This window comes from Hippocampus bargibanti, linkage group LG07 (assembly GCF_051943395.1).
Source record: "Hippocampus bargibanti isolate YZ-2025 linkage group LG07, ASM5194339v1, whole genome shotgun sequence".
Classification (NCBI taxonomy): domain Eukaryota; kingdom Metazoa; phylum Chordata; class Actinopteri; order Syngnathiformes; family Syngnathidae; genus Hippocampus; species Hippocampus bargibanti.
In genome coordinates, this window is record NC_142740.1 from 9,685,761 (window position 1) to 9,710,902 (window position 25,142).

Consider the following 25,142-nt stretch of genomic DNA (forward strand, 5'->3'; position numbering starts at 1 on the left):
TATATATCTCTCTCTATCTCTCTCTATATCTCTATCTATCTCTATCTATCTCTGTCTGTCTGTCTGTCTGTCTGTCTGTCTGTCTAGTCTATCCAGTCTATCTGTCTGACTCTCTCTCTCTATCTCTTTCTATCTCTCTCTTTCTCTATCTCTCTCTTTCTCTCTCTATCTCTCTACCTCTAAATCTCTATCTCTAAATCTATCTCTCTATCTCTACCTCTACCCTCTCTATCTCTACCTCTACCTCTCTCTATCTCTCTACCTCTAAATCTCTATCTCTCTCTATCTCTCTACCTCTAAATCTCTATCTCTCTCTATCTCTCTCTATTTATCTGTCTCTCTCTCACTTTATCTCTTTCTCTTTATCTCTCTCTATCTCTCTCTCTCTCTCTCTCTCTCTCTCTCTCTCTCTCTCTTCTCTATCTCTAAACCTATCTCACTACCTCTCTCTACCTCTACCTCTAAATCTCTCTCTATCTCTATTTCTCTCTCTCTCTATTTCTCTCTCTCTCTCTCTCTCTCTCTCTCTCTCTCTCTCTCTCTCTCTCTCTCTCTCTCTCTCTCTCTCTCTCTCTCTCTCTCTCTCTCTCTCTCTCTCTATCTCTATCTCTATCTCTACCTCTACCCCCTCTCTCTCTACCTCTCTCTATCCCTACCTCTACCTCTCTATCTCTATCTCTAGATCTCTATCTCTAGATCTCTCTCTCTCTCTATCTCTCTCTATATCTGTCTTTCTCTCTCTATCTATCTTTACATCCCTCTCTATAGCTCTCTCACTACTGACGATGGCACACTACAGACGATGTGTGTCATCTACGATGTCCCAAATTCACAACCTCCCATCCCTGAGGCACAGCTCCCACACCACTCTCAACATCAAGGCTAATCTCATGTGAGGACCATCCATTGGCACAAATGGACAGAATAACATCACGTCCAGTGTTTCATGATTCTTCTTTAATTTGTGTTTGCTGGGAGCATAAAATGATGTGGCGGACTAGAACTGGCCCCCAACCCTTTGGTTTGATACCAGTGATTAAGATACTCAAAATAAACAACACAATAACATTACTTCCTTATTTATATCACGCTTTCACAGCAGATGTAAAAAAAAAAATAAAAAATAATACGATATGATTTGTACTGATTTCACGAAGACATTCCATTACCCCGCTCCATGAAGTCATGTCATTTGTGAAGAACCAGAACAAGAAAGACTGGAACGGAATCAGTTATTTATTTGTTATAATCCCCTCGAACGCTTCGAGTTCAAAACTGGAACACTCCAAGTGTTATTCTTCCAATTTCCCACCTTCCCTGAATGGAACATATGCCCTTGACTACAGAGCTGTTCATTCGACCTGATTATTTTTTATTTTGATTCATTAATTTATTTTTGTCTTCCACCTTGTCCCTTTCGTTATTTTGAAATTGGGAATTTCACCATTGTGAGGTTTTCTTATTTTATTTTATAATCTGGAATTCGAAATATTTGATTTGTCAGTCGAAAACTCGTCACCGGAAGTTTGTCCTTTAGGGCGGGAAAATACATTGGTTTTCCGCATGTAAACATTATCGAGTCTGAAGCCGAATCAGATTTGGGGCTCGTTTCGATAAATACAAGCCGTTGGACTAATTCAGACTAAAGACCAAGTTTGCCCGGCGTGGTTAACCAGTAAGCGAATTTGAACGCGTATGAAATATATTGCATTAAAAGCTATAGGCGTGTTTTTTGGGAGACCGTTTGTGTCAATTGCATTTTGTCAGGTAATTTTCTAATCATGAGGACACCCAGACTTCACATGTAATGCAAATTTACATACATAGTTTCTGAACAAAATGGTAAAGCTGATCATTTATTTTAATGGCGTAGATTACTTTTATTTTTGTGCCCCTGACCGGCTTCCTCCTGGCGTCATTTCGGCCTGATTCGAATATCCTACACTGATTGCAACAGGTTGTTTTAGCTCATGCGTAGGCTGCCGGGAATCGGTAGTTTTTCATACACTCATTTGACAATTCATAATAGCCAGCGTAGAAAGAAAAATATTGAAACAAATAGCAACATTTCTAATTAGCATTCACTTGCATCAATTTCTTGCACGATGTCTTTTACATCCCTTCCTTCATCATTCATCATATTACTTTTATCCTGTCTTGTATTAAACCTTCTCTTTTGTTAACTCATTGTGAAGAGCCTTGGTCTGCAAAAGTCGTTTTGTAGCCATTTTCTATTCAGCTATGCAACATTGATGCTGTGTCAAAAACCGTCAGTTCTAACCACGTTCTAATCACAACAAATATTTCCTGTATCACTGCGCATGTGTAGACCAATGTGGTGGTCGTTGTTGCTGTTTTCTTGTTTCTCTTATTAAATAATTCACTGCCATTCACTAATTTATTCGGGATTTAAAAATATGACATAGAGTGCTATTCCTGAATTTGTTTGGGTTTTGTTTTTTAATAATGCTTGTGTGCCGATAACCCGCTGGCCGTGGCCTCCAGCAATGTTTTTTTTCTTTTCCACAAAGGGGCAGCATTTCCCTTCTTTCCATGTTTGCGCTTTGTTCCAGCTTCAGTTGTTGTTAAAGCGCTATCTAAATCAATATGTATGTATTGTATTGTATTTTGGACAGCCACCCTCATTTCAAGCTCATATAACCCCAGACCCATATAATTTAGGAATTAACTCTTTTTTTTCTGATGAAAGAAGAGAGGCTAAGGTTCCTACCGCTGTATTGAATGTTTGTGTAGTTCTAAAACTCAATATTCTGTGTCTCCTGCACTTCAAGTGACAACGACAAAAGCCCTGGCACTGGAGTGGACACATTTTGGCACATGTCAGGCAGTGAATGAGTTAAAGGCTTTCTGATTCTGATTGTTAAGCTTTTTCACACTGGGTTATTTTCACATATGTAAGTTTCGTTGTAGAGGAGTTTCACTGTGTTCCTGATAGCGAACCATAAATAACCACTATTGAATGATTCAACACAGATACAGCACAAGTATCAATGAAACCCTTGTTCTTTGCAACTGAACTGTTGTTCATGTAGCTAATTGTGATTGCTCATACTTGTTCAATGTTCTCTCACCTTTTCCTTTTTTTTAATTTGAACCTCCTTTTCTACCTTTCATGAACACAGAATCATGCAGGCATTTTTGAAAGGAACTACTGTTCAGACAACTCGACCCCCGAAAGACAAGTGTGATGCAGGTTTCAGCATTGAGAAGAAAGCCAAGCTTATTCCCTGGGTTGAAAAATAGTATGTATCAACTACATCGTTACATTTGTCAAGGCAGTGTCTTCTTCTCTTTTACCTTGAGGCAACCACAGGCTCATGTCTATATCTTTTGGAACAGTAGATTTTTGGAACAGTCTCTTGAATGTTTCAACAGCAGTACGCAAAGTGCTTCATGGGTATTTTCTGGCTCTCCATTTTATCATAGTCGGCCGAAATGCGTTGACGATGTCGCCTTTCAGGAAGAAGCCATAGCAGTCCTCAAGAAATCACTCGAAGGAGCAGATGTAAGTCTTGTCTTTTCATCATGGTACAGTAACTGCCCCGCCGCACATACTTGTTAAAATGATATTATTGTCTTCTTCGTTTCCTTTCGGATTTTCCCTTAAAGGGGTCACCACAGCGAATCAGTGTCCTCCATCTTCAGAGGTTTAATTCACATGTTTGTTTTGGCCAAGCTTTTACGTCGGATTCCCTTCCTAACACATTTCTCCGGGCTTGGATATTATGGTGCTGATCAGGAAAAAAAAGAAAAAAAATCAACCAACATCCAATGCTGTTTGAACTGTATATTTTATAGCAATTGCAGTGTCAGCCTATGGGTCCAGAATTTGCTCTAGAACTCCCGTGCCACTGCTGGTGCGTTGCTGGCATACATGTTTTACTATCAAGTGCAATACTATACTGTTAATTTAAGTACTTGTGGTCAAGTGTCCAGAGCAATGGACAGTATGTAAAAGAGGTGAAGAAGCGTGTCCAGGCAGGCTGGAACAACTGGAGAAAAATGTCAGGTTTGATGTATGATAGAAGGGCTTCAGCGAGGATGAAAGGAAAGGTGTCTAAAACGGTGGTGAGACCAGCCATGATGTTTGGACTGGAGACCGTGCCACTGAAGAAAAGACAGGAAGCAGAGCTGGAGGTAGCAGCGATGAAGATGTTGAGGTTTGCTTTGGGAGTGACCAAGTTGGATACGATCAGGTATGAGTAAGTAAATTAGTACTTCACAAAATTTAAAACGGTCATAATAATAGGAGTCGAAGATGGCGCCCGAGTAGGTAGCCGTCAGCAAGTGCTCTCATGAGACTTGCTTTTTTTTGTTGTTTTTGTCTTTTTTTGGTTTTCTTTTGTCACCTTGTGCGGTTGTGCGTCGTGTGGAATGGATACGGATTGTTTTTCAGCATTTTTGGCCACGACATTCATCAAGGAGGAGACTGCTGAGCGGTTGCGCCTGCATGAATATGCCAACTCTATCCTGAAAAAGGCCCAACAGAGAATGTACTTCCTGAGGCTGCTAAAGAAGCATGGCCTGCCCACGCGGGTCCGGGGAGAACATGCAAACTCCACACAGGGAGGCCGGACCGGGACGCGAACCGGCGACCTCTGCACTGTGAAGCCGGTGTGCTAACCACTCGGCTACCGGGCCGCCCGTTTTTCTACTTTCATTCCTTTTATCACTTTGCTGCTGTGAAATGTAAATTTCTCCACTGTGAGACTAATAATGGCAAATCCAATCCAATCCAAAAACAATACACAAAGAAGTGCAAGTGGAAAATTATGCAGGCATAAAACATAACAGTTAATCAAACGCCTGTTTAAATAAAAATTAAAAAATAAATGTCAGCTGACTCCATACAGCGTAGTGATAGGGGAATTAGTATATTGGAGGTACAACTTACTTGAAGAGGGACAACCACTTAAAGAGGGACAACCACTTAAAGAACATCACCAGACCTCTTCAGGACCGCTTTCAGTTTGTCTACCGGGCAAACAGGTCTGTGGAGGATGCGGTCAACATCAGGCTGCACCACATCCTCGAGAACCTCGACAACACAAGAACCTACGCAAAGATCCTGTTTGTGGACTTCAGCTCTGCGTTCTACACCATCATCCCGGAACTCCTCATCCCCAAACTTCTCCAACTTGGTGTGTCCCCTACAATCTGCCAGTGGATCCTCAGCTTCCTGACGGGATGGACACAACAGGTCAGACTGGGAAAATATCATCCTTAACGCGCACCATGAGCACTGGAGCCCCACAGGTATGCGTCCTCTCTCCATTGCTCTTCTCTCTTTACACAAACGACTGCACCTCAACGCACCCAGATGTCAAATTCATAAAGTTTGCGGACGACACCACGGTCATTGGTCTCTTCAAAGACTGTGACGACGTTGCGTACCGACAACAAGTGGAACAGCTGGAGCTCTGGTGCTGCCGTCACAACCTAGAGCTGAATACGGTCAAGACGGTAGAGATGATCGTGGACTTCAGGAGACATCCATCACCACAGCTGCCCCTCACACTATCCAACTGCCTCGTGTCAACCGTCGAGACCTTCAAGTTCCTGGGAATCACAGTCTCTCAGGTCATGAAGTGGGAGGTCAACACCAACTCCATCCTGAGAAAGGCCCAACAGAGGATGTACTTCCTGAGGCTTCTAAAGAAACATGGCCTGCCCCAGGCGGTGCTGCGACATTTTTACACGGCCGTCATTGAATCCACCCTGTGTTCTTCCCTCACCGTTTGGTTCAGAGCCGCCACAAAAATGGGCAAAATGGGACTTCAACGGACAGTTAGGACGGTGGAAAAAAATCATTGGCACCGCCCTCCCCACTCTCGAGGACTTGCACACTGCAAGAATCCAAACAAGGGTGCGGAAAATCCGACTGGACCCTCCGCACCCTACTGATCCATGCGCACCAAATTCAGCAGACATTTAAACAGCTTCTTCCCCCAAGCCATTAACTCTAAACAGTAACCCAAATGGAACTGTATAGTGCAGGGGTGGGGACCCTATGACTCGGGAGCCATATATGGCTCTTTTGATGATTTCATCTGGCTCGCCGATAAAACTAAATACATATTCTCGCTTCTTCGCTGTTCATTACCTGTTTGGGCGGCAGTTGGCGGAAAGTGCAATTTTGATTGGATGATACTGACCTCGGTGGCCTTTCATGTTGAAACAGGTAAACGCCCCTTTTATATAAGCCAGACGAGTAACAAAAAAAAGACGAGTATCGTACACTTCAGGTTTGAATGGACCGAAGGATTCACCTTTGTAGGGTTAAAAGGTTCACATTCTAATTTGCAATGAAACAATACCATCAATGAAACAGTTGAATGTCAGTGGCACTTTGACAAGCCCCATGCGAACATAAGCATCGATATACTTCTGCGAGGGACAGCAGAAAGCAAGCGTGGAAGCGAATGAGCCGTGGCAAGCTAGCTAGCAGTAACTTCGCATATGGACCTGGCCAGTTGACTTTCATTCCGATCGTTTGGCTGGATTTTTACCAATCATGAGGAACGGAAAACCATTCATGTTAATGGTAACTATTATCACAAAGTTAATTGAAATAATACATTCGGACATTTTGTTGAAAAGTAGCCGCGCATGCGTGCGTGTTTGCGCGTGTGTGTGGCTCTCACTGAGAAACATTTCTAAATATTTTATTTTTATGGCTCTCTTAGTCAAAAAGGTTCCCGACCCCTGGTATAGTGCCTCAATTTTTCTCCATTTTTTTAATGATACTATTGCAGACAAATTCCTTGTGTGTTCTACATACTTGACAAGAAAGATGATTTTGATTCTGATTTGAAGAGTAAGTCATAGAGGCCAGACTGAGATGGTTTGGACATGTCCAGAGGAGAGAGTGACTACATCGGAAGAAGGATGCTGAGCCTTGAACTGTCAGGCAGGAGGCCGAAAGGAAGGCCAAAGAGGAGGTTTATGGATGTTGTCAAAGAGGACATGAAGGTAGCTGGTGTGAGAGAAGCGGATACACAAAACCAGGTTAGATGGAGGACACTGATTCGCTTTGGCGACCCCTGAAGGGAAAAGCCAAAAAGAAAAGAAGATATTGTCGTGATTTTGTTTGTTTCGTTATCGAGACCAAAACAGTGTCCCATTTATTTTTCACTTTTTTGTTTTTTTTACTGACATCAGAAAAACGTTTTCCAAAACATGCAGTATGATCTTTTTATTCAAATGCAAAACACCAATAAAAATGACTTAAAGTGTCCAAAATCTGCAAAAAATTGAGCTGCGAATTGGGCATTTTCAGAAAGTCCCGCCCCCAGTTAGTGTACCAACTCAAAAACAAGACTTCCTGGATATTCAGTGCAAGTCTTGAAATGTAAAATTTAGCTATATGCTGTGGAATCTTTGTAAAATACGGTAAGTAGAGCAAACTATTTCAAAGTCAAACGTCAAAGTCGGCTTTGGATTGGATTGGATTTGCCTTTATTAGTCTCACAGTGGAGAAATTTACATTTCACAGCAGCAAAGTGATGAAAGGAATGAAAGTAGAAAAACAAAATACATGAGCTGCTGGAAAGGCAGCCACTCTTGGGGCGCCGTCTTGAAGTCAAAAGAACAAAAAAAACTAAATAACAAATAACATGACAGCATAGAGACAATATGACAAAACAGACACAGAGAGACATTCATTCGTCAGGACTTGCTGTACCCTCTTTGTGATGACATGAAGCAGTTCTAGATGAAAGATATTATTGTCAGATAGGCCTTTATGCATAACATACAGCACAGATGAAATTCCTGTTCTCTGGGACCCAGCATGCAAGGCACTTATAATGACTTTAACAAACATAAGCACGAAAACTGCAATTTCTCTTCTTATACATTAACCAACTTCATTATGTGAATACAGTGACCTCATGCTACTTTCCCCTAAAAGTTTTGCACTTTTAGTGTTTCGCGTTTTTTCCTCCAAAATTAGTCACATTTATTCATTTAAAAATACAGTCTTATCGACAGCCATACTACGAAGGCATGTTTCATGGTTATGCATCAGTGGTCTCCCTGCATGCTGAACAAAGTGGTGGACGTGACTCGCATGCTTTGTTACATGTATGTACTGTACTGCACATGTCCACTCAAACAAGGTACATGATTGGTTCCCGGCATGACTTTAACTGTTCAGAGCACAAGTGGATTTATTTTGTGAAGTGATTAGCTTTTCAACACAGCACGATAATAATAACAATAATAATAATATTAATAAATTACATTTTAAGCGCCTTTCAAAGCTCTCAAGGAAACTTTACAGTCACAGACAAGCATAGGTACCATAATAAATAAAATACAATCACAAATAGAATACAATAAATAAAATACAATTATAAATAGAAACAAGAGAGAGAGCTACACAGAAAATGCTATTTTAAATGGGTGGGTTTTGAGATGGGTCTTGAAGGTGGGAAGAGAATCGATGTTACGAATGTTGTGTTCCACAACACAGCAGTTTCCCTTTTTATGTTTCACTGTTGGCTGCCTTTTTTACGGTGTGTTGTATTTGCGATAACTTATTTGTATTTAATCGGCAACTATTTTTTGATTACCGTAGTTTAACTGGTCCAACTGCTGAGAGTGTAAACTTGCTCGTCGGAAACCGCACCAACGAATTGTACACATTGCTTCATCGTGACAGTGTGGAGTTGGTTCGCAGTCTTGACTGGGTAGCCTTATTTTGATTTTTTTTCTTCAGCTGTTTTTTAAACATGTCACAAGAAGTAGTTGACAGCTCAGACGAAGGCAACAGCCAAAACTGCACGGGATTTTTTTTTTACAAAAAAAGACAACTTTAGAATGTAATGGAAACCATCAACCTATTTAAACCAATAAGACCGTGCTTTTCATATCTGTTTGTGGGAAGTGAGAATCTTCTTCACCGTCATCAACACAAGCCACTTCATTTTCAGAAGCAACCTTAATGAATATTAATTGAGACTGTGATCACCAGATGCATTTAGTGTTGCACACTTTATGTGTACCTTTACGTGTATACAGTAACTTTGAAGAGTTTTACATTTCAAAAAATTTACACCAATGTGCCCCTTTATGTTTGTGTTGCAAATTTAGCTTCCAAACTTGCTCTTCTATGGTCCACCTGGAACAGGAAAGACCTCTACCATATTAGCTGCTGCGAGAGAACTTTATGGGTCAGTGCAATATTTACTCATGTTTACAGTGGTGAACTATCATTGGAGTTACGTGAAACTAGATACCAGCTATTTTATATTGGCTATCATTTTTTTACTTGATCTGTCTTCTCTCTCCTCTAGTCCAGAGCTATACAAGAAGAGGGTTCTTGAGCTAAATGCTTCAGATGAAAGGGGCATTCAGGTCATCAGGGAGAAGGTCAAAAACTTTGCTCAGCTCACTGTTGCAGTGACTCGGCCAGAGTGAGGATGATTTCATAAATTCTTACATTCATATTGTAAAAAAACACACACACAAAATACCTCTACATGTATTTGAGCATGTGTTTCCCTGTAAAGTTCAATAAGTATTGTGTGTGCTGCCTTTATAGTGGAAAGCCATGTCCTCCTTTTAAGATCATCATCCTGGATGAAGCTGACTCCATGACTGCAGCAGCTCAGGCTGCACTCAGAAGAACAATGGAAAAAGAGTCCCGGACCACACGTTTCTGCCTCATTTGCAATTACATCAGCAGGTGAGCACACTTGTTGCCACAGTTAGACAAACGCACAACCTCCAATCGTATGTGTTTTCCTGTGTATTTTGTAGGATCATTGAGCCTTTAACGTCCAGATGTTCCAAGTTTCGTTTTAAACCCCTTGCTGACCAAGTACAAGAAAAGCGTCTCCTAGAGATCTGTGAAAAGGAGAACCTCAAATACACAATGGAGGTAAGTGTCAATGCAGTCTGAGAAACCTGTGATTTTTAAAAATCTTATTGCATTTTAATTTTGTTTACAACATGGAAATTGGAAAAACCAACAACAATCTGGATATACGTATAATTAATCACACACTTTGATGCTATTACAGCACAAACAGATCCTTCTCCTAAAATTAACATATTGTGATAAATTTCATTATTTGATGTAATGCATTGATAAACATGAGACTTTCATATATTTTAGATTCATTACACACTACTGAAGCAGTTTAAGCTATTTATTGTTTCGATATTGATTATTTTGGCGGGAAAAAAGGAAAAAACAGAAACCCCTATTTAAAAAAAATAGCATACAGTGATACCTTGGTTAACGAACCGCTTGGCTCACGAACTTTTCGGTTTACGAACGTTACATTTATGAAAATGTTACCTTGCCATACAAACTATTTTTCGGCATACACACAGAGCTGCCACAATGAGTGATGTGTCGTTCGCGAACAAGCCCTTCTAACAAGAAAATGGTGGCCGACTGTTTTGTGCTCTATTCCCCGCCCCCAGTCTTCGGTTAAAGCCACCTAATTGGTCAAGAACGCAGCAGTGAGAGGGGGGGAAACATTAAAGAGACAGGCAGACGACAGACAGTGAGAAAACACACGCGAAAGGGAGACGACAGAGCTTGAAACAAAAAACAAAAGTGAAAAAACAAAACAAAAGTGAAATGGTGAGAAAATGGATAGAAAACAGTGAAATTTGGACTTTGCAACTTTAATAGTTCAAAAGCAGAGTGTACACTGGAAGGTTAAAATATCCCATCAATCAGGCTCCACAAATAACCCGCACAAGCCATCTGTATACTTGATGCAAAAAGCTATCAACCCAGCTAAACAGAACACAATTGATGAGGAAAATGGTAAAATTATCGCAGAGAAAGCACCTCCAAGGGATCATTCCTCAAGATGGTGAAAGAAGAAGGCTACGTTCCTCAAGTGTTTAATGCTGATGAAACCGGCCACTCCATTCCATCAAGCCATCGTTGTCCATCACAAAGGTAAATAAAACCACTTTATTATACAGTACAATTTATTTAATTATAATACCATAGCACATTTAATTATGTATATTAATAAGGTATATTTTGAGTAGTTTTAAGGCTTAGAAAATTAGAAAGTAGAAAATTATTATGTTTTATGGGGACCTGGGAACAGATTATTCTCATTTTAAATGTTTCCTATGGGACATTAATATTTGGGATACACACTTTTCACCTTACACACTCTGTCTGGGAACCAATTAAGTTCGTAAGCCAAGGTATCACTGTATTTCATCCGACCAATGGCATGGAGGCAAACACTATTGAGGCGTAATGGGTAAAGCTTTTCAGCAGATGAACTTCTCCAGAATCTATAGCTCGCTACTAACCCTGCCCTTGATAAAATACAGTGGACCAACACCATGACCTGACATTGCACCCCACCACCATCACTGACTGTGGGTATGTGACTCGGGACTTCAGGCATTTTGACATTTCCTTCTCTCTACTCTTCCACTTACGTTTATTGGTGGGAAAACTATGGCCTGCAGGCCAGGTCCAGCTCGTTTGTCCTTCTACTCTGGCCCGCTGAAGGTTGGTACATAATTGAGGTTTGATGTGAATGTTGCATTAATTTAGTTTGGAATTGTAATGACAGGTATTTCAACGCCGGGTGGTGGAGCAACATAAAGTTGCAGAGCACAGGGAGGGAAGGGGGAGACAGAGAGATGGTGGAAGAAATCTTATCTTCAGTATTACCTGCAGACCTCTGTCAAACGGGAATTCCCGAAGCCATTAAAAAACAGAAGATAAAAAACTTATGCATTAAACTTTCTACTACTATATTACATTAAGGATGGATTCTATAACAATGGAAGTTCTAGAAGCCATACAAAAGACCGCAGCCCCGCCAAATCAAGCAACTCCCTCATGATGCAACGATCTAAATGTGTCCGGGCCGCTATTTTCTATCATTGGATGTAAAATGGCAACATGCAAGTGACTCTTGATTGCAGTGACTTTACTGTAATTGCGAAAGCTTTTAATTTCATTCATTTACATTTCCTGTAGATCATGCCATTCAAAAAAAAAGGAACAGTAATGATCAAAGAAGATAAAGTGATATGTATGTTATGAAACAAAGCGGGTTACAAAGTACGTAACATTCAGGAGACGCTTGGAGTCAGAAAGGCTCAATTCCACAAGTAGTTAAAAAACAACGAAGCGATTCTTGCTCAATCGGATTCTGCCATTTAACATGCTCAGAGTGAATTGCTTGCGGCTTGACGTGTAGTCAAGTAAATGCATATTTCCTGGAATGGTTTGACTGTTAACGTGTTTAATACTTTCCCCAAACCTGGCCGTTAATAAGAGGTGACTTCCATAGCGCTCACCATGATCATTGAAGACTTCGAAGTGTCCCGTGGTTGGCTTCTAAAGTTCGTTGCACGACGTCAGCTGAGCAATGCTGTCGTGTGTGCTAATTAAGGCGAGCTAAAGTTAGAGACAGGAGTGAAAGAAAAGCCACCAAGTCTCACTCATCTCATTTTGTCGCAAATTGTGTCAACTTCATATTATATTGTATATTTTTTTAATTTTAGGTATATTTTAAACACAGTGATACCTTAGCTTACGAAAGCTTTAGCTAACGAACCTTTCACCTTTGGAATGTTAAATTCGCAAGAATATAACGTTGGCATACAAACTATTTTTCGGGAAACACACAAAGCGCCACAATGAGTGATGTGTCGTTCGTGAACGAGCCAGTTCTTGGAACTGCATCTCTGAAGTGAACGAAGAGAGCTGGCCCCTAACAAGGAGCTGGAAATGGCAGCCAACTTTTTTTTGTCTTCTATTCCCAGGCCCAGGTCTTCGGTTAAAGCCGCACGTGATTGGTCAAGATCCGTGGGACAGGAGGGAGGGGACACACGCAGCAGTGAGCGGGGGGATGGGTTACAGAAACACACACACACACACACACACACACACACACACACACACACACACACACACACACACACACACACACACACACACACACAAAAGGGAGATGACAGAGCTTGAAACAAAACAAAAGTGAAAACAAAAACAAAAGTGAAATGGTGAGAAAATAGCTAGAAAACAGTGAAATTTGGACTCGTTTCAACTTTATTGATAGTGCAAAGGTAGAGTGTAGACTGTAAGGATAAAATATCCCATCAATCATGCTCCACAAATTACCCGCACAAGCCATGTGTACAATTTGAAGAGAAAAGACAAGCAAGGAACCAGCTATTAATGAAATTTCTATCGTGTCTGCCTGCATCTGTTGCTGTTGCATCACAATGTCCAAGATGTACAGCCCAGAGCTCCTTGAGACACATGATGCAAAAACCAACCGAGCTAAACAAAACACAATTGATGAGGAACTGGGTAAAATTATCGCAGAGAAAGCACGGCAACTTCACTCGGATATCGTCAAGAGGTGACCTGGAAGTTCGTCATCCAGCTCCAAGAACTGCTCGTGCGCGAATGACACATCACTCATTGTGGCGCTGCGTGTGTTTCTCAAAAAATAGTTAATGCTCAGATTATATTCTCGTGAATTTAACGTTCCTTAGCTAAAGCGTTCATAAACCAAGGTATCACTGTACTTTTCATTAACCAAAATGCTCAATTAGCGCTCGATTTCAAAAATGTCAATCAGACCACGTGTTATGTACCAAGTACTGCATATAATGCATCCATTGCAATTTCAATGGGTGTTGATTTTACCTGGATTTTCACCATTCAGCTCCACCTTCTGGGTCCCGATTCCATGTGAATTGCAGGAATAGATTGTCCTAGAATCCCACTTTTGTGGAAAAAGATAATCTTCCATGGCCCAGATATAATTTCAATTGGAGTTGCTTGATTTAAAATGTTACTTTTTGTTGTGTGTTGCCTGTGGTGTGTTCAAACGTTTATGTTTTGTTTAAATGTGTCTTGTCGATCTAGAGTATATTCACACTGGTGAGGGTGTCAGAGGGAGACCTGCGGAAAGCCATCACCTTCCTTCAGAGTGCCGCACGCCTCAATGTCAACAATGAGATTACAGAACTTGCCGTCATCGAAATAGCTGGGGTAAGATGGAATTTTTGGCTCTTTTTGCTCTTGCGATGGCTCAATGTAAATGTTTTAGCTCCGCAATGTTTTGTGGCTGTAAACTATGTTTTGTCCCAACCTCTTGGTAGTCAAAGTGTTCTTGTGTATGCCGGCATAATCAGTTTCATGTGAGTCTCTATTCTAATCGGCAGGAGAAATCGCTTGAAAGAAATGCAACGTAATTTTAAAACATTGGAGAAACGTCTTTATTATTTTTATTAAATATTGTGAAGACAAAGTCCACAAACATCCTCATTCACATAATTTTCACTGAGACTTTCATATTGTAATACAGTGATACCTTATTTAAAACTGATTCTTTTCTTACAGACAGTGTTATTTAGGTGTTCAATTATCTGTCATGTTGCCGAAACATGTCAGGTAATTGAACACCCAAAAAAACACTGTCTGTAAGAAAAGAATCGGTTTTAAATTAGATATCAAGTAGACAGGATGAACTTAATACAACTAACAGTGATACCTTGGCTTACGAACTTAATTGGTTCCCAGAGTGTGTAAGGTGAAAAGTGTGTATCCCAAAAATGTATTTCCCATTGGAAACCATTAAAACGAGAACAATCCGTTCCCAGGGGGCGAGTTTGTGCTTCCCTGATTGTAACACATCTTCCTTACTGTGTAAGGAAAGCATGTTTGATCAATATAAAATGCTCGTTTGTCCAATTGAAACTGTTAAGATTTTACATTGGCACAAAAGAAAATACTCCAACATGTCATTTGGATGAATGCAGTGAAGCTCATTCATCTGTCACCAACATGTGTAGACATATTTGCACACACACACATATTCATTCATCCAAATGACATGTTGGAGTATTTTCTTTTGTGCCAATGTAACATCTTACGTTTCAATTTGTTTTTTTCATAGTCTGCCAATTGTTTCATCTAAAGCAATTTGGTTTCTTTTGAAATCACAGACCTCAAAAGTTAAGTCTTCAACCGGTCCTTTGGTTAAGCTTCCATCTGGGAAAAATAGCCCTTTTCCCAGCTCCAAAATCTGAGCGACAGTTGCTGTTTTTTCCAGGATGGCATGCCTTGTTCCTCCACCTTTGCTTGTCCTCACTTGATGGTCATTGTTGCCATGAAAATAGAGCCAACCAATTTCTATCTTCCTTTGAGACTTTTCTGCAGAAACATTTTTATGTCTTGCCATCCCATCAACACGGTTTTGGAGTACTCCCGAAGTCTCACCCAGTACACCTATTTTCCTTGATGTTATTTTGCCTCTTAATTTTTGGAGGAGCAGTTCATTATTACCACTGGACATTTTCTGATGACAAAAGCAAAGGACAGCTATTCGATCACCATAAGAAGTGATATATTTGCCCATTTGCTCTTCAGTCATCATAGCAATTACTGCCACGTCAACCTGCAAAGATAAACTGTGAGAATAAATACTTGACATGTTTATTTAATTATCTATAACTTTTAATAAATTTTACATATTCACATGAGTGATGGGAAAATACAGTCATCATTATTTGTATTCAATATTACACAAGAATAGTACATTAGGTAGCGGCAGCACATTTACTAACTGTAATATCGATTTTAAATTGTGTTAATAACCTTATTATTAAAATACAATTAACAGTACAGGTAGAGTAGATAGAAATGTTAGCTTCACTTTCACTTTATTGACCGTCAACTACCAATACTACTTCGAAAAAAACTGTCCTTTGCTCATGTTTTGCTTATTACATCAGACTGTGTAGCTGTATGCCCACCTTGTCGCTTTTCATACGTGTAATGTCCACGTGAGGGACATTTCTTGACTCCAAGAAGTGTTGCAAGTCTTCCTCCATGATGCGCCGAGTTGTTGTCTTCTCTCAATAAGCAGCGTGAACGAGCATCTACCTGAGCCAAGCTGACCCGGAAGTACATAAACGCGCATAAAAAAAAAAGATTGCGATATCTCGCATTCTTTGCCAGAGAATGCAAAGTATTGCGAGAGAATGCAAAGTTTTGCGAGAGAATGCAAAGTATTGCGAGATCTCGCAAAATATTGCGAGATCTCGCAAAGTTTATTTTTTCTTCGATGTCCCCTTAGGGGCTCCGTAGGAAAGTGAGGTAGTGTGGTATGTAAAGTGAGGTAGTGACATATGTAAAGTGAGGAAGTGACGTATATAAAGTGACGTAATGTAGTAATGCAAAAACAAACAAGAAAGGGTTGAAGTGAGGTCTTGCAGAAAAAAATGAGAAAGAACTAAAAAATAGAGTTCAGGATGATAGTACAGAATGTAGCGTGTACTCAGAGTTCGGTGTGTGTGGCAGTGGGAAGGGGCAGGGCTGGGAGGGAATTTCCGATAGGACACCATTAAAATGAGAATAATCCGTTCCCAGGTCCCCATAAAACATACTTTTCTACTTTCTAATTTTCTAAGCCTTAAAACTACACAACATATACCTTATTTTATGTATAATAAATGTGCTATGGTATTATAATTTAAGAAATAAACTGTACTGTATAATAAAGTGGTTTTATTTACCTTTGTGATGGTCGTAGATGGCTTAATGGAATGGAGTGGCCGGTTTCATCAGCATTAAACACTTGATGAAGAACGTAGCCTTCTTCTTTCACCATCTTGAGGAATGATCCCTTGTAGGTGCTTTCTCTGCGATAATTTGATCTAGTTCCTCATCAATTGTGTTCTGTTTAGCTGGGTTGATAGCTTTTTGCGTCAAGTGTACAGATGGCTTGTGCGGGTTGTTTGTGGAGCCTGATTGATGGGATATTTAAACCTTGCAGTTTACACTCTTCCTTTGAACGAATCAAAGTTGAAACTCTCACTTTCGTGTGCCTGTCTCTTTAATCTTTAAACCAACCTCCACTCACTGCTGCGTTCTTGACCAATCACGTGGCTTTAACCCAAGACTGGGGGCGGGGAATAGAGGACAAAAACAGTCATCTGCCATTTTGTTGTTAGAAGAACGGGCTCGTTCGCGAACGACACATCATCCATTGAGGCAGCTTTGTGTACGAAAAAAGTTTGTATGCTAAGGTAGAGTTCGTATGCCAAGGTAAAATTTTCATAAATTTAACATTCGTAAACCGAAAAGTTCTTAAACCAAGGGGTTCGTAAACCGAGGTATCACTGTATTTATTTTTTTATTAAATATTGTGAAGACAAAAAGTCCATAAGCATCCTCATTCCATCCATCATTTTCACTTAGACTTTCATATTGTTATACATGTTCAAATTATTTACAGATATGGAATAATACAATATATGCACAGACTTTCATGAGGTCATGAAATACTGTCCGCTCTGTCTGTTCAGAGCCGCCTAGAGGAATTTTTCAAGTCCAGCAGGTTGTCATTGTGTCAACTCACCTTATGACGCATCATTGACCCATCACTAATTTATCCCCTTAGCTACTTAGTGCATTTAGGTGCCATTAATATCTTAAATCATTCATCGTCAATTCATTCATGTGTTGCTCTAAAATTACTTTTGGGAGTGATATTCCATTTCGAGGTATGGTGTCGTGTTTTTAGGCAGCTCTAAATTTATTAGACTTCTACTAATAATACTGTAATTTCCGGACTATAAACTGCAACTTTGTTGGATTAGATTTGCCTTTATTAGTCTCGCAGTGGAGACATTTACATTTCACAGCAGCAAAGTGATGAAGCCTTCAACCCTGCGGGTTATGCAACGATGCAGCCCATTTATGATTTTTTTTCTAATGGCCATCAGTGGCGCTCGAGCACTAAAGCTGTATTATTATTATTATTATTATTATTATTATTATTATTATTATTATTATTATTATTACCATTTGCTAGCTATTTGCTATCTAATAGCTATCTGGCTGGCTCGCTATATTGCTATTTATTCACTGTCGCGTTGGCTGGCTATCTAGCTAGGTATCCGTTGGCTCTCGATTGGCTAGCTAGCTTGCTTTCTATCGATTTAAGCTACTTCCGGGTTGAGTGAACGCTGGTGTGTGTGGCTGCCGCTGCTCACCCGCAGAAAAACTGATCATGTGACTGTAAAGTGACCTTGAGAGTTTTGAAAGGCGCTGTGAAATATATTATTATTGTTATGATTATAAAGGTAAGAGTGAGACAGGGGGATTATATGTTCCGAGGAAGACCCAAGTTTAAAGGACAACCGACACCTCGGACAAGTTGCGTCCATAATTTGTAAAATCACTTCAAATGACTTCTACTGAGCGCATTTTCCAAAGATTCCACCCCATATAGCTATATTTTACATTTTAAGGCTTGCGCTGAATGTTCAGAAAGTCTTGTTTTCGAGTTGATGACTATTCCTGAAGTGACGTCACATTCAGAATACCCCTGACCGAGAAAGCGACACACAATGCATTTTGGGTACTTTTTTTTGGTCTGAAAACACAGTGTTGATTGCGAAATTAGAAGGAAAACAACATAAATAACGAGATGGTGAATCGTTGTGTGTCGCAGCAAGACTACCAATTGCGGTAACACCATAAAGAAAGTGTAATTCCCAGCAGACAAATCAGCCAATTTCCAACGGAGCTTGTGCGCCATCTTGTGCATTTTCTGGAACGCCACATTGGAGTCCAGACGGCTCAAATTGATACGGAAGGACTTCTTTAATCGATTGCAAACATTTATGCCTTCCTCTTCAGAACTACAGTAAAGTCTCGTTATATCGATATTCTCGGGAGTTAGAAAAAAATATCGATATAACCGTACTGACGATATATCCGTCCTGGGCCGAACTGCATTAAAGTGTGTGTGTGTGTGTGTGTGTGTGTGTGTGTGTGTGTGTGTGTGTGTGGGGGGGGGGGGGGGGGGGGGGGGGGCACACGTAAACAAAGATACCCCGTCTTTGCTATGGCATGTCATTTTATCATTGGGTTCATGGATTGCGTATCTAACATGCTTTTTATACAGTAGTGAAGTGAAAAATAAATTTGTGCATAAAATAAAAACGTCTTTACACTTTTTTAATGACTATGTCAGTTCAAAAATGAAACCGATGCAGAATCCTCACGTTCTGTTCACACGAAACCACGAAAAAAAAACAATGATTGTTGCAAGATATCTGAATGCTACACAATTAAATACAGTACATGCATGAAAAACCAAAACTGCAACATAGACAGTACATTACTTACGTTGATGAAGTGAGAAGTGTGTTGCGCCCAAAAGCCGCCATTAGATGGCATCCACGCACCATAAGAAACGGAGAATCTTGGAGCTCGCCAGTTTGTGCCTCTATTTTTTTTGGGGGTGAGAGATGTTCCCCCAATGTTGCCTCAAAATGGCACGTATCATTCTTTAGTCGATTGCAAACATGTATGTCATTGTTGTCGCCATTGTTGAAGACGGTAGAAAACGTCATCTGCCACACACGAGCTGGCTCTGAAAATGAAAATGGCATCTGCTACACGGGAGCTGATCACGTAACCAAGACATGTGATCAAGTCACGTGACCAACTCGACCAATGGCGCGACTGATACAGCAATACATAAAAAGACTAGAAATGTGCACGGGAAATGAAAATAGTGTCATAATAAGCAGTATTATCAATATAAACGATATCGGTATAACGAGACTTTACTGTATTTGAATGATATTCATAACTGGATGAGGAACAAGAAAGCATCTTCTCCGAATCTGAACTCTCTGCAGCCATTGTTTTGATTCTGGAGCAAGGCATTTTGTGGAGGAGTATCTCAGCCTGTGTGTTTTGGGTATTTTAGATGCTATAAAACGTTTTTCTGATGTCAGTTAGAAAAAAATGGTATCGGTTGTCCTTCAATGTGTGAATCGAGCATTTAAAGTGCCCCCCCGAGTTGAATGGGAGGCTTCGATGAGCAGCGGCAAGAAATTGTTTGTTAAAACTTGCCGTATGTGAAGACCAACTTTTTCACAAGTCTGCAAGTGGATCCTGACGGCTAGCAGTGTGGAAAAAAAAATCAACCATCACCAACGGGTTTCGAAATGCCTGTCTGCCGCGTGACAGAGAGGACAGCACAAGCTCGAAAGTAATTTACCTCAGGGTGAAAGTGATTATGCGACAACAAAAGAGAAAATAAGAGCGTGTGTGGCGAGGAATATCTGACGCTATTCCTACCCGACATGCAGGAGGAAGACTTCCATGGTTTCAGCTTAGTGTCTGAAACTCATGACAAAAAGTTAGCGGACACCAGGGCAGACAACTCTGAAAAGTTGCCTGCCCGGCCATAAAGTTGCCAAACGAACGTTCGTTTGGCAATTTGCATCCTCGGCACGGCAGCCAATCAGAAGCCTGTTTCGTGCTTCGGACTATACTGTGACTGTAAAGTGTACTTGAAAGCTCGGGCCGAGATGTTTTGAAAGTTGTACTCCCGACGTAAAGGTTGTACGCCCCGGGCCTCTGGGGAGACGTTATTTCAAACACTGTGTATTATTAAAACTTTGAAAACGTTTTCTGTGTAACGTCTTTCTTTATAAACGTGCAGTTTACAGACAGATGCGGTTTATGTATGTACAATATGGTTTTTCCTTTAAAAATGTACTAGGCGAGGCTTACAATCAGGTACGCTCTTTAGTCCGGAAGTTACGGTAATTATTTGACTCGCACATTAATGTTCCAAACTTTATTGTTGCTACCGAGAGGAAGAGTCATGACACTTGAACAAAAAGATAAACATTTATCACCTGCTGGGTGTAACATACACAATTTGCTATTGAAAATGAAATGATTTTTCATGGGGAACCTCGGCACCTCGTCGCACCCAGTGCAGGTAAACAAATTCCTCTATGAATGTTAAGCCAGAGGGCGCTAGGACTGCTCTGTTGTTTGTTTTAGTTGATGATTCAACTCTTATGCAAGTCGGCTTATCATTTCGTGCAATAAGGCTCGGTTAGAATTGCCTGGAATTCAAAATGACAGTGACATTGCTGTAATAACATAAAAAAGGTACAATTGTGTCATAAAAGTAAGATATAGTTCCACTTGTACCTTTGAATTATTTTACTTTATGACCTCTAGTGTTAATAAAAGTAATAAAACCAATCATTTTTTGTTTTCCAACCGATACTGGATCAGCATCAATTATATGCCGTTATTTCTAGAGTTACAGAAAAAAATGTCTCGTTTGGTTTAATATTGTGTTACAGTGTCAAACCTCAGTTTTTGACTATACTCCATTCCAGAAGGCTATTCAAAAAGCGACAAACACGTCTGCTTACAATGAACGTTACATGAGGAAGCGTAACTTCTTTGTGTAAGGAGCTGAGTGGTGTGCATCACTTCCTCGTGTACGAAGTCGAGTTGTGTCTTCGTGTTTGCTCAGTTTGGTCAAAAAACGATTTTCTGTTGTAAACTGAGGTGTGAAAATGTTGCATTTTCTGGTGGAAATCTAATTTGGTTGATAACAGAAATGTTCAAAAACCAAGATTTGACTGAGTTAAAGGACAACCGACATCGCTTTTTTATTTTGTTTTAGCATCTAAAATACCCGAAACACGCAGGATGATATTTTTAGTCAAATGCAAAAGACCAATAAAAATGACATAAAGTGTCCAAAAACTACTTCAAATTGAACCCGGAAGTGGCCAGTCTCAGAAGGTCCTGCCCCCTTCGTCTTGCCTTGCTCGAGAATCAAAACAATGGCTTCAGATTCGGAGAAGATACTTTCTTGTTACTCATCCAGTTATGAATATGATTCAAATAGTTCTGAAGAGGAAAGCATACACGTTTGCAATCGATTAAAGATTTTATTCCAGTCATTTTGATGCGTCTGGAGAGAAATGTAGTGACAAACTCTTTAGTACTCACAGTACCCAAAAAAAGGCAGAAGACGGCGACAAAGCTCCGTGGAAATTGTCTCCTGGGACATTTTGTAAGCGAACATCAAATACACTGTAGAGGTCTTGGCGCAACACACAATGATTCACCATCGCGTTGTTTATGTTTTCCTTCTAATTTCGCCATCAACACGGATCAACACGAAGTTTTCAGACCAAACAAAGTACCGCAAAATGCATTGAGGTGATGCAAGGTATGTCCTTTCTCGGTGAGGGGCGTTCCTTCAGTGACGTAGGGTGGGGACTCGTCACCAACGCAAAAACAAGACTTCCAGAATATTCAGCGCGAGTCTTAAAACGTAAAATGTAGCTATATGCGGTGGAATCTTTGTAAAATACGCTCAGTAGAAGTCATTTGAAGCCATTTTACAAATTATGGACACAACTTGTCCGGAGATGTCGGTTGTCCTTTAAGGAATAACGATGTATAAACCAGACATGAGTTGGTGGTCTGTTAAATTCATGAAACATTGTTAACCCCAAAACCATGCAGATATTTAAAGCAAATGTTTTTATTATTTCAGGTTGTTCCTACCAAGATGATCAATGATTTGCTTCAGGTCTGCTTGAAAGAAAGTTTTGAGAAACAAGAACTTGCAGTCAGGGTAGGTTGCAAAATTTGAAGTTATACAAAAGCCTCAATTAACATCTTCTCTTGTCCAATCTTTTCTTCGTCAGATAATGGTGAATGAAGGCTATGCAGCCACACAAATCCTGAGTCAACTTCATGACTGCGTCATTCAGCAGGATTTCAGTGATGAGCACAAGTCTGCCATCACTGAAAAAATGGCGGTAGGAAGTGACATATTTATTTGTCTTACTAAACGAATAAATGAGTTAATTTTCGTGTAATGGAATTTTACAGGCACTCCAACATTGTCACACGAAATATGAAACCCATAGTTACAAGCAGAGTGTGTATATATGTGTGTGTGTGTTTTGATATACAGTGATACCTCGCTTTACGAACCTCTTGGCTTACAAACTTTTCGGTTTGCGAACGTTACATTTATGAAAATTTTACCTTGGCATACAAACTATTTTTTGGGACACACACGGAGCTGCCACAATGAGTGATGTGTCGTTTGCGAACGAGCCCGTTTTCCTAAAAGCAAATGGCAGCCAGCTTGTTTTGGTCCGCTATTCCTCACCCCCAGTCGTTGGTTAAAGCCACGTGATTGGTCAAGAACGCGGCAGTGAGGGGGGGGGGGGTTACAGACAGAGAGAGAGAGAGTGAAGCCATTCTCCAAAAAAGAGAATGGCTGACAAATTTTTTTTGTCCTCTATTCCCCGCCCCCAGTCTTCGGTTAAAGCCACGTGGTTGGTCAAGAACGCAGCAGTGAGGGGAAGTGGTTTAAACAGTAAAGAGACTGGCAGACGGCAGAGAGAAAGAGTGACAAAATGGATACAAAATAGGGAAATTTGGACTTGTTTCAACTTTGATAGTTCAAAGGCAGAGTGTAGACTGCAAGGTTAAAATTGCCATCAATCAGGCTCCACAAATAACCCGCACTAGCCATCAGTTCAATTTGAAATGAAAAGACAAGCAAGGGAACCAGCTATTAATGATGTTTCTAGTGTATCTGCTTGCATCTGTTGCTCTTGCAATATCACAACTTCCAAGATGTACAACCCAGAGCTCCTTGACACACTTTATGCAAAAAACTATCCATTCCATCAAGCCAACGACCATCACAAAGGTAAATAAAACGACTTTATTCTACAGTACCGTTTATTTCTTTATTATAATACCATAGCATATTTATTATGCATAAAATAAGGTCTATTTTGTGTAGTTTTAAGGATTAGAAAATTAGAAACTAGAAAATGACGTCTTATTGGGACCTGGGAACGGATTATTCTCATTTTAATGGTTTCCTATGGGAAATTATTTTTTGGGATACACACTTTTCACCTTCCACACTCTGTCTGGGAAACAATTAAGTTCGTAAGCCAAGGTATCACTGTATATATAAATATTTTTTTGTGTTTATCTTTTTCATGAAGGGTTTGGTGAATGTGCATATTCATTCGTTGGGTTTAGTACCTCAAAAGGTTATGAACCACCGGTTGTATCGGAAATCAATGAATTGACCTGTATTTTGTACCATGTGTTTGGTGTATTTCAGGTAGTGGACAAATGTCTGTCTGATGGTGCCAATGAATATTTGCAGCTGCTCAGCCTGTGTTCTGCAATCGTCCCGCAAGTACCCCAGAACAACTGAAAATGTCAAACTACAAAAGAGAATTGTGAAACGTTCATAAAGCAAGACCAACCAAGTGCCACATTCTATTCAGGAATGTCGACAGATACTTGACAGAAATGTTTGTTGTCTGATGTGATGCTCACCCGATTCCAAACTGTCCAATGACATCAGTTTCTCTGATGGTACAAGTGAGAATTGTACATTTACATGCTTTTCTGAATTTGAAAAGTAACATTTTTGGCAGACGCAGCTGGTCATACAGATTTGTTAGGACTTTAGAGACAAGTGAAGTCAAGGTTCAGTTCATTAACTTCAAGCAGTGTCTTACTCTGTCAAAACTAGTAAACTATGACAACGGATGTCTGTATAATGATTGAGTATTCCCATTATCAACCGTTCTTGGTCTCAAAGTCTGTAGCAGTATCCACCAAACTGCGGTTAGCATGAGTGCTCCAGAGCCGTCACCACCGCTTCAGCATTCACAGCTGCGTAGGTGCTTTATACATCCAAGTTTAATTCAACAAGTTTAATATTTTTGGGGGCAAATAAAAACACATTTTCTGCCTTTTTAAGTTGTTCATACTTTTTTGTTTGTTACTGTATTTACATTTGCTTTTTTTTTGCTTTGAGTGGGGGAGTTGTTTTTTAATTAGTTTTCTTTGAAAGATCTAACCACAATAACAAACAACCTGTTTGTCTTTCAGTTCAGAAACAAAGCAGTATTTATTTATCCACCCATCCATCCATTTTCTACTTCTTATCGGGAGGCCTTTATTAGTCTTGCAGTGGTAAATTTATATTTCTCAGCAGTAAAGTTATAGAAGGAAGAAGAAAGGAAAGGAAGTAGAAAAACAAAATACAGGAGCTGCTGGAAAGGCAGCCGCTCTTGCAGCGCCACCTTGAACTCAAAAGAACAAAGAAAATATGACAACACAAAGACAGTCATTCAATCTTCAGCAATTTCTGCACCCTCTTTGTTGTATGAAGCAGTTCGACATGTAAGAGGAGCGGATCAAATGATCCTTTTCACCAGTTGATCAGGGACGCCATGGTGAAATGTGCTCGTCTGCT

General features: G+C 40.1%; 1 protein-coding gene across 2 annotated transcripts; it reads left to right on the forward strand.

The window, feature by feature from the left end:
- The first annotated feature begins 1,540 nt into the window (after positions 1-1,540).
- rfc4 (replication factor C (activator 1) 4) lies at positions 1,541-25,120 on the forward strand. 2 transcript variants are annotated; one of them, XM_089001761.1, is made up of 11 exons: positions 1,541-1,675; positions 3,144-3,263; positions 3,448-3,526; positions 9,118-9,197; positions 9,321-9,440; positions 9,569-9,712; positions 9,787-9,907; positions 13,907-14,032; positions 22,389-22,469; positions 22,543-22,656; positions 23,994-24,772. In XM_089001761.1, the coding sequence occupies exons 2-11, from the start codon at positions 3,148-3,150 to the stop codon at positions 24,087-24,089; spliced, it is 1,077 nt and encodes a 358-aa protein (XP_088857887.1). In that variant the 5' UTR covers positions 1,541-1,675; positions 3,144-3,147; the 3' UTR covers positions 24,090-24,772. The 2 variants fall into 2 exon arrangements, with proteins under 2 accessions (XP_088857887.1, XP_088857888.1); XM_089001762.1 differs by having other exon boundaries at positions 1,633-1,767; positions 23,994-25,120.
- The last annotated feature ends 22 nt before the right edge of the window (positions 25,121-25,142 follow it).

Excerpts from the sequence above, each read along its gene's own strand:
- rfc4 (XM_089001761.1), top strand. The coding sequence starts at position 3,148 with ATGCAGGCATTTTTGAAAGGAACTACTGTTCAGACAACTCGACCCCCG. Across the intron at positions 9,198-9,320 it reads GCTGCGAGAGAACTTTATGG|TCCAGAGCTATACAAGAAGA; the intron begins GTCAGTGCAATA and ends TCTCTCCTCTAG. Across the intron at positions 22,657-23,993 it reads CCATCACTGAAAAAATGGCG|GTAGTGGACAAATGTCTGTC; the intron begins GTAGGAAGTGAC and ends GGTGTATTTCAG.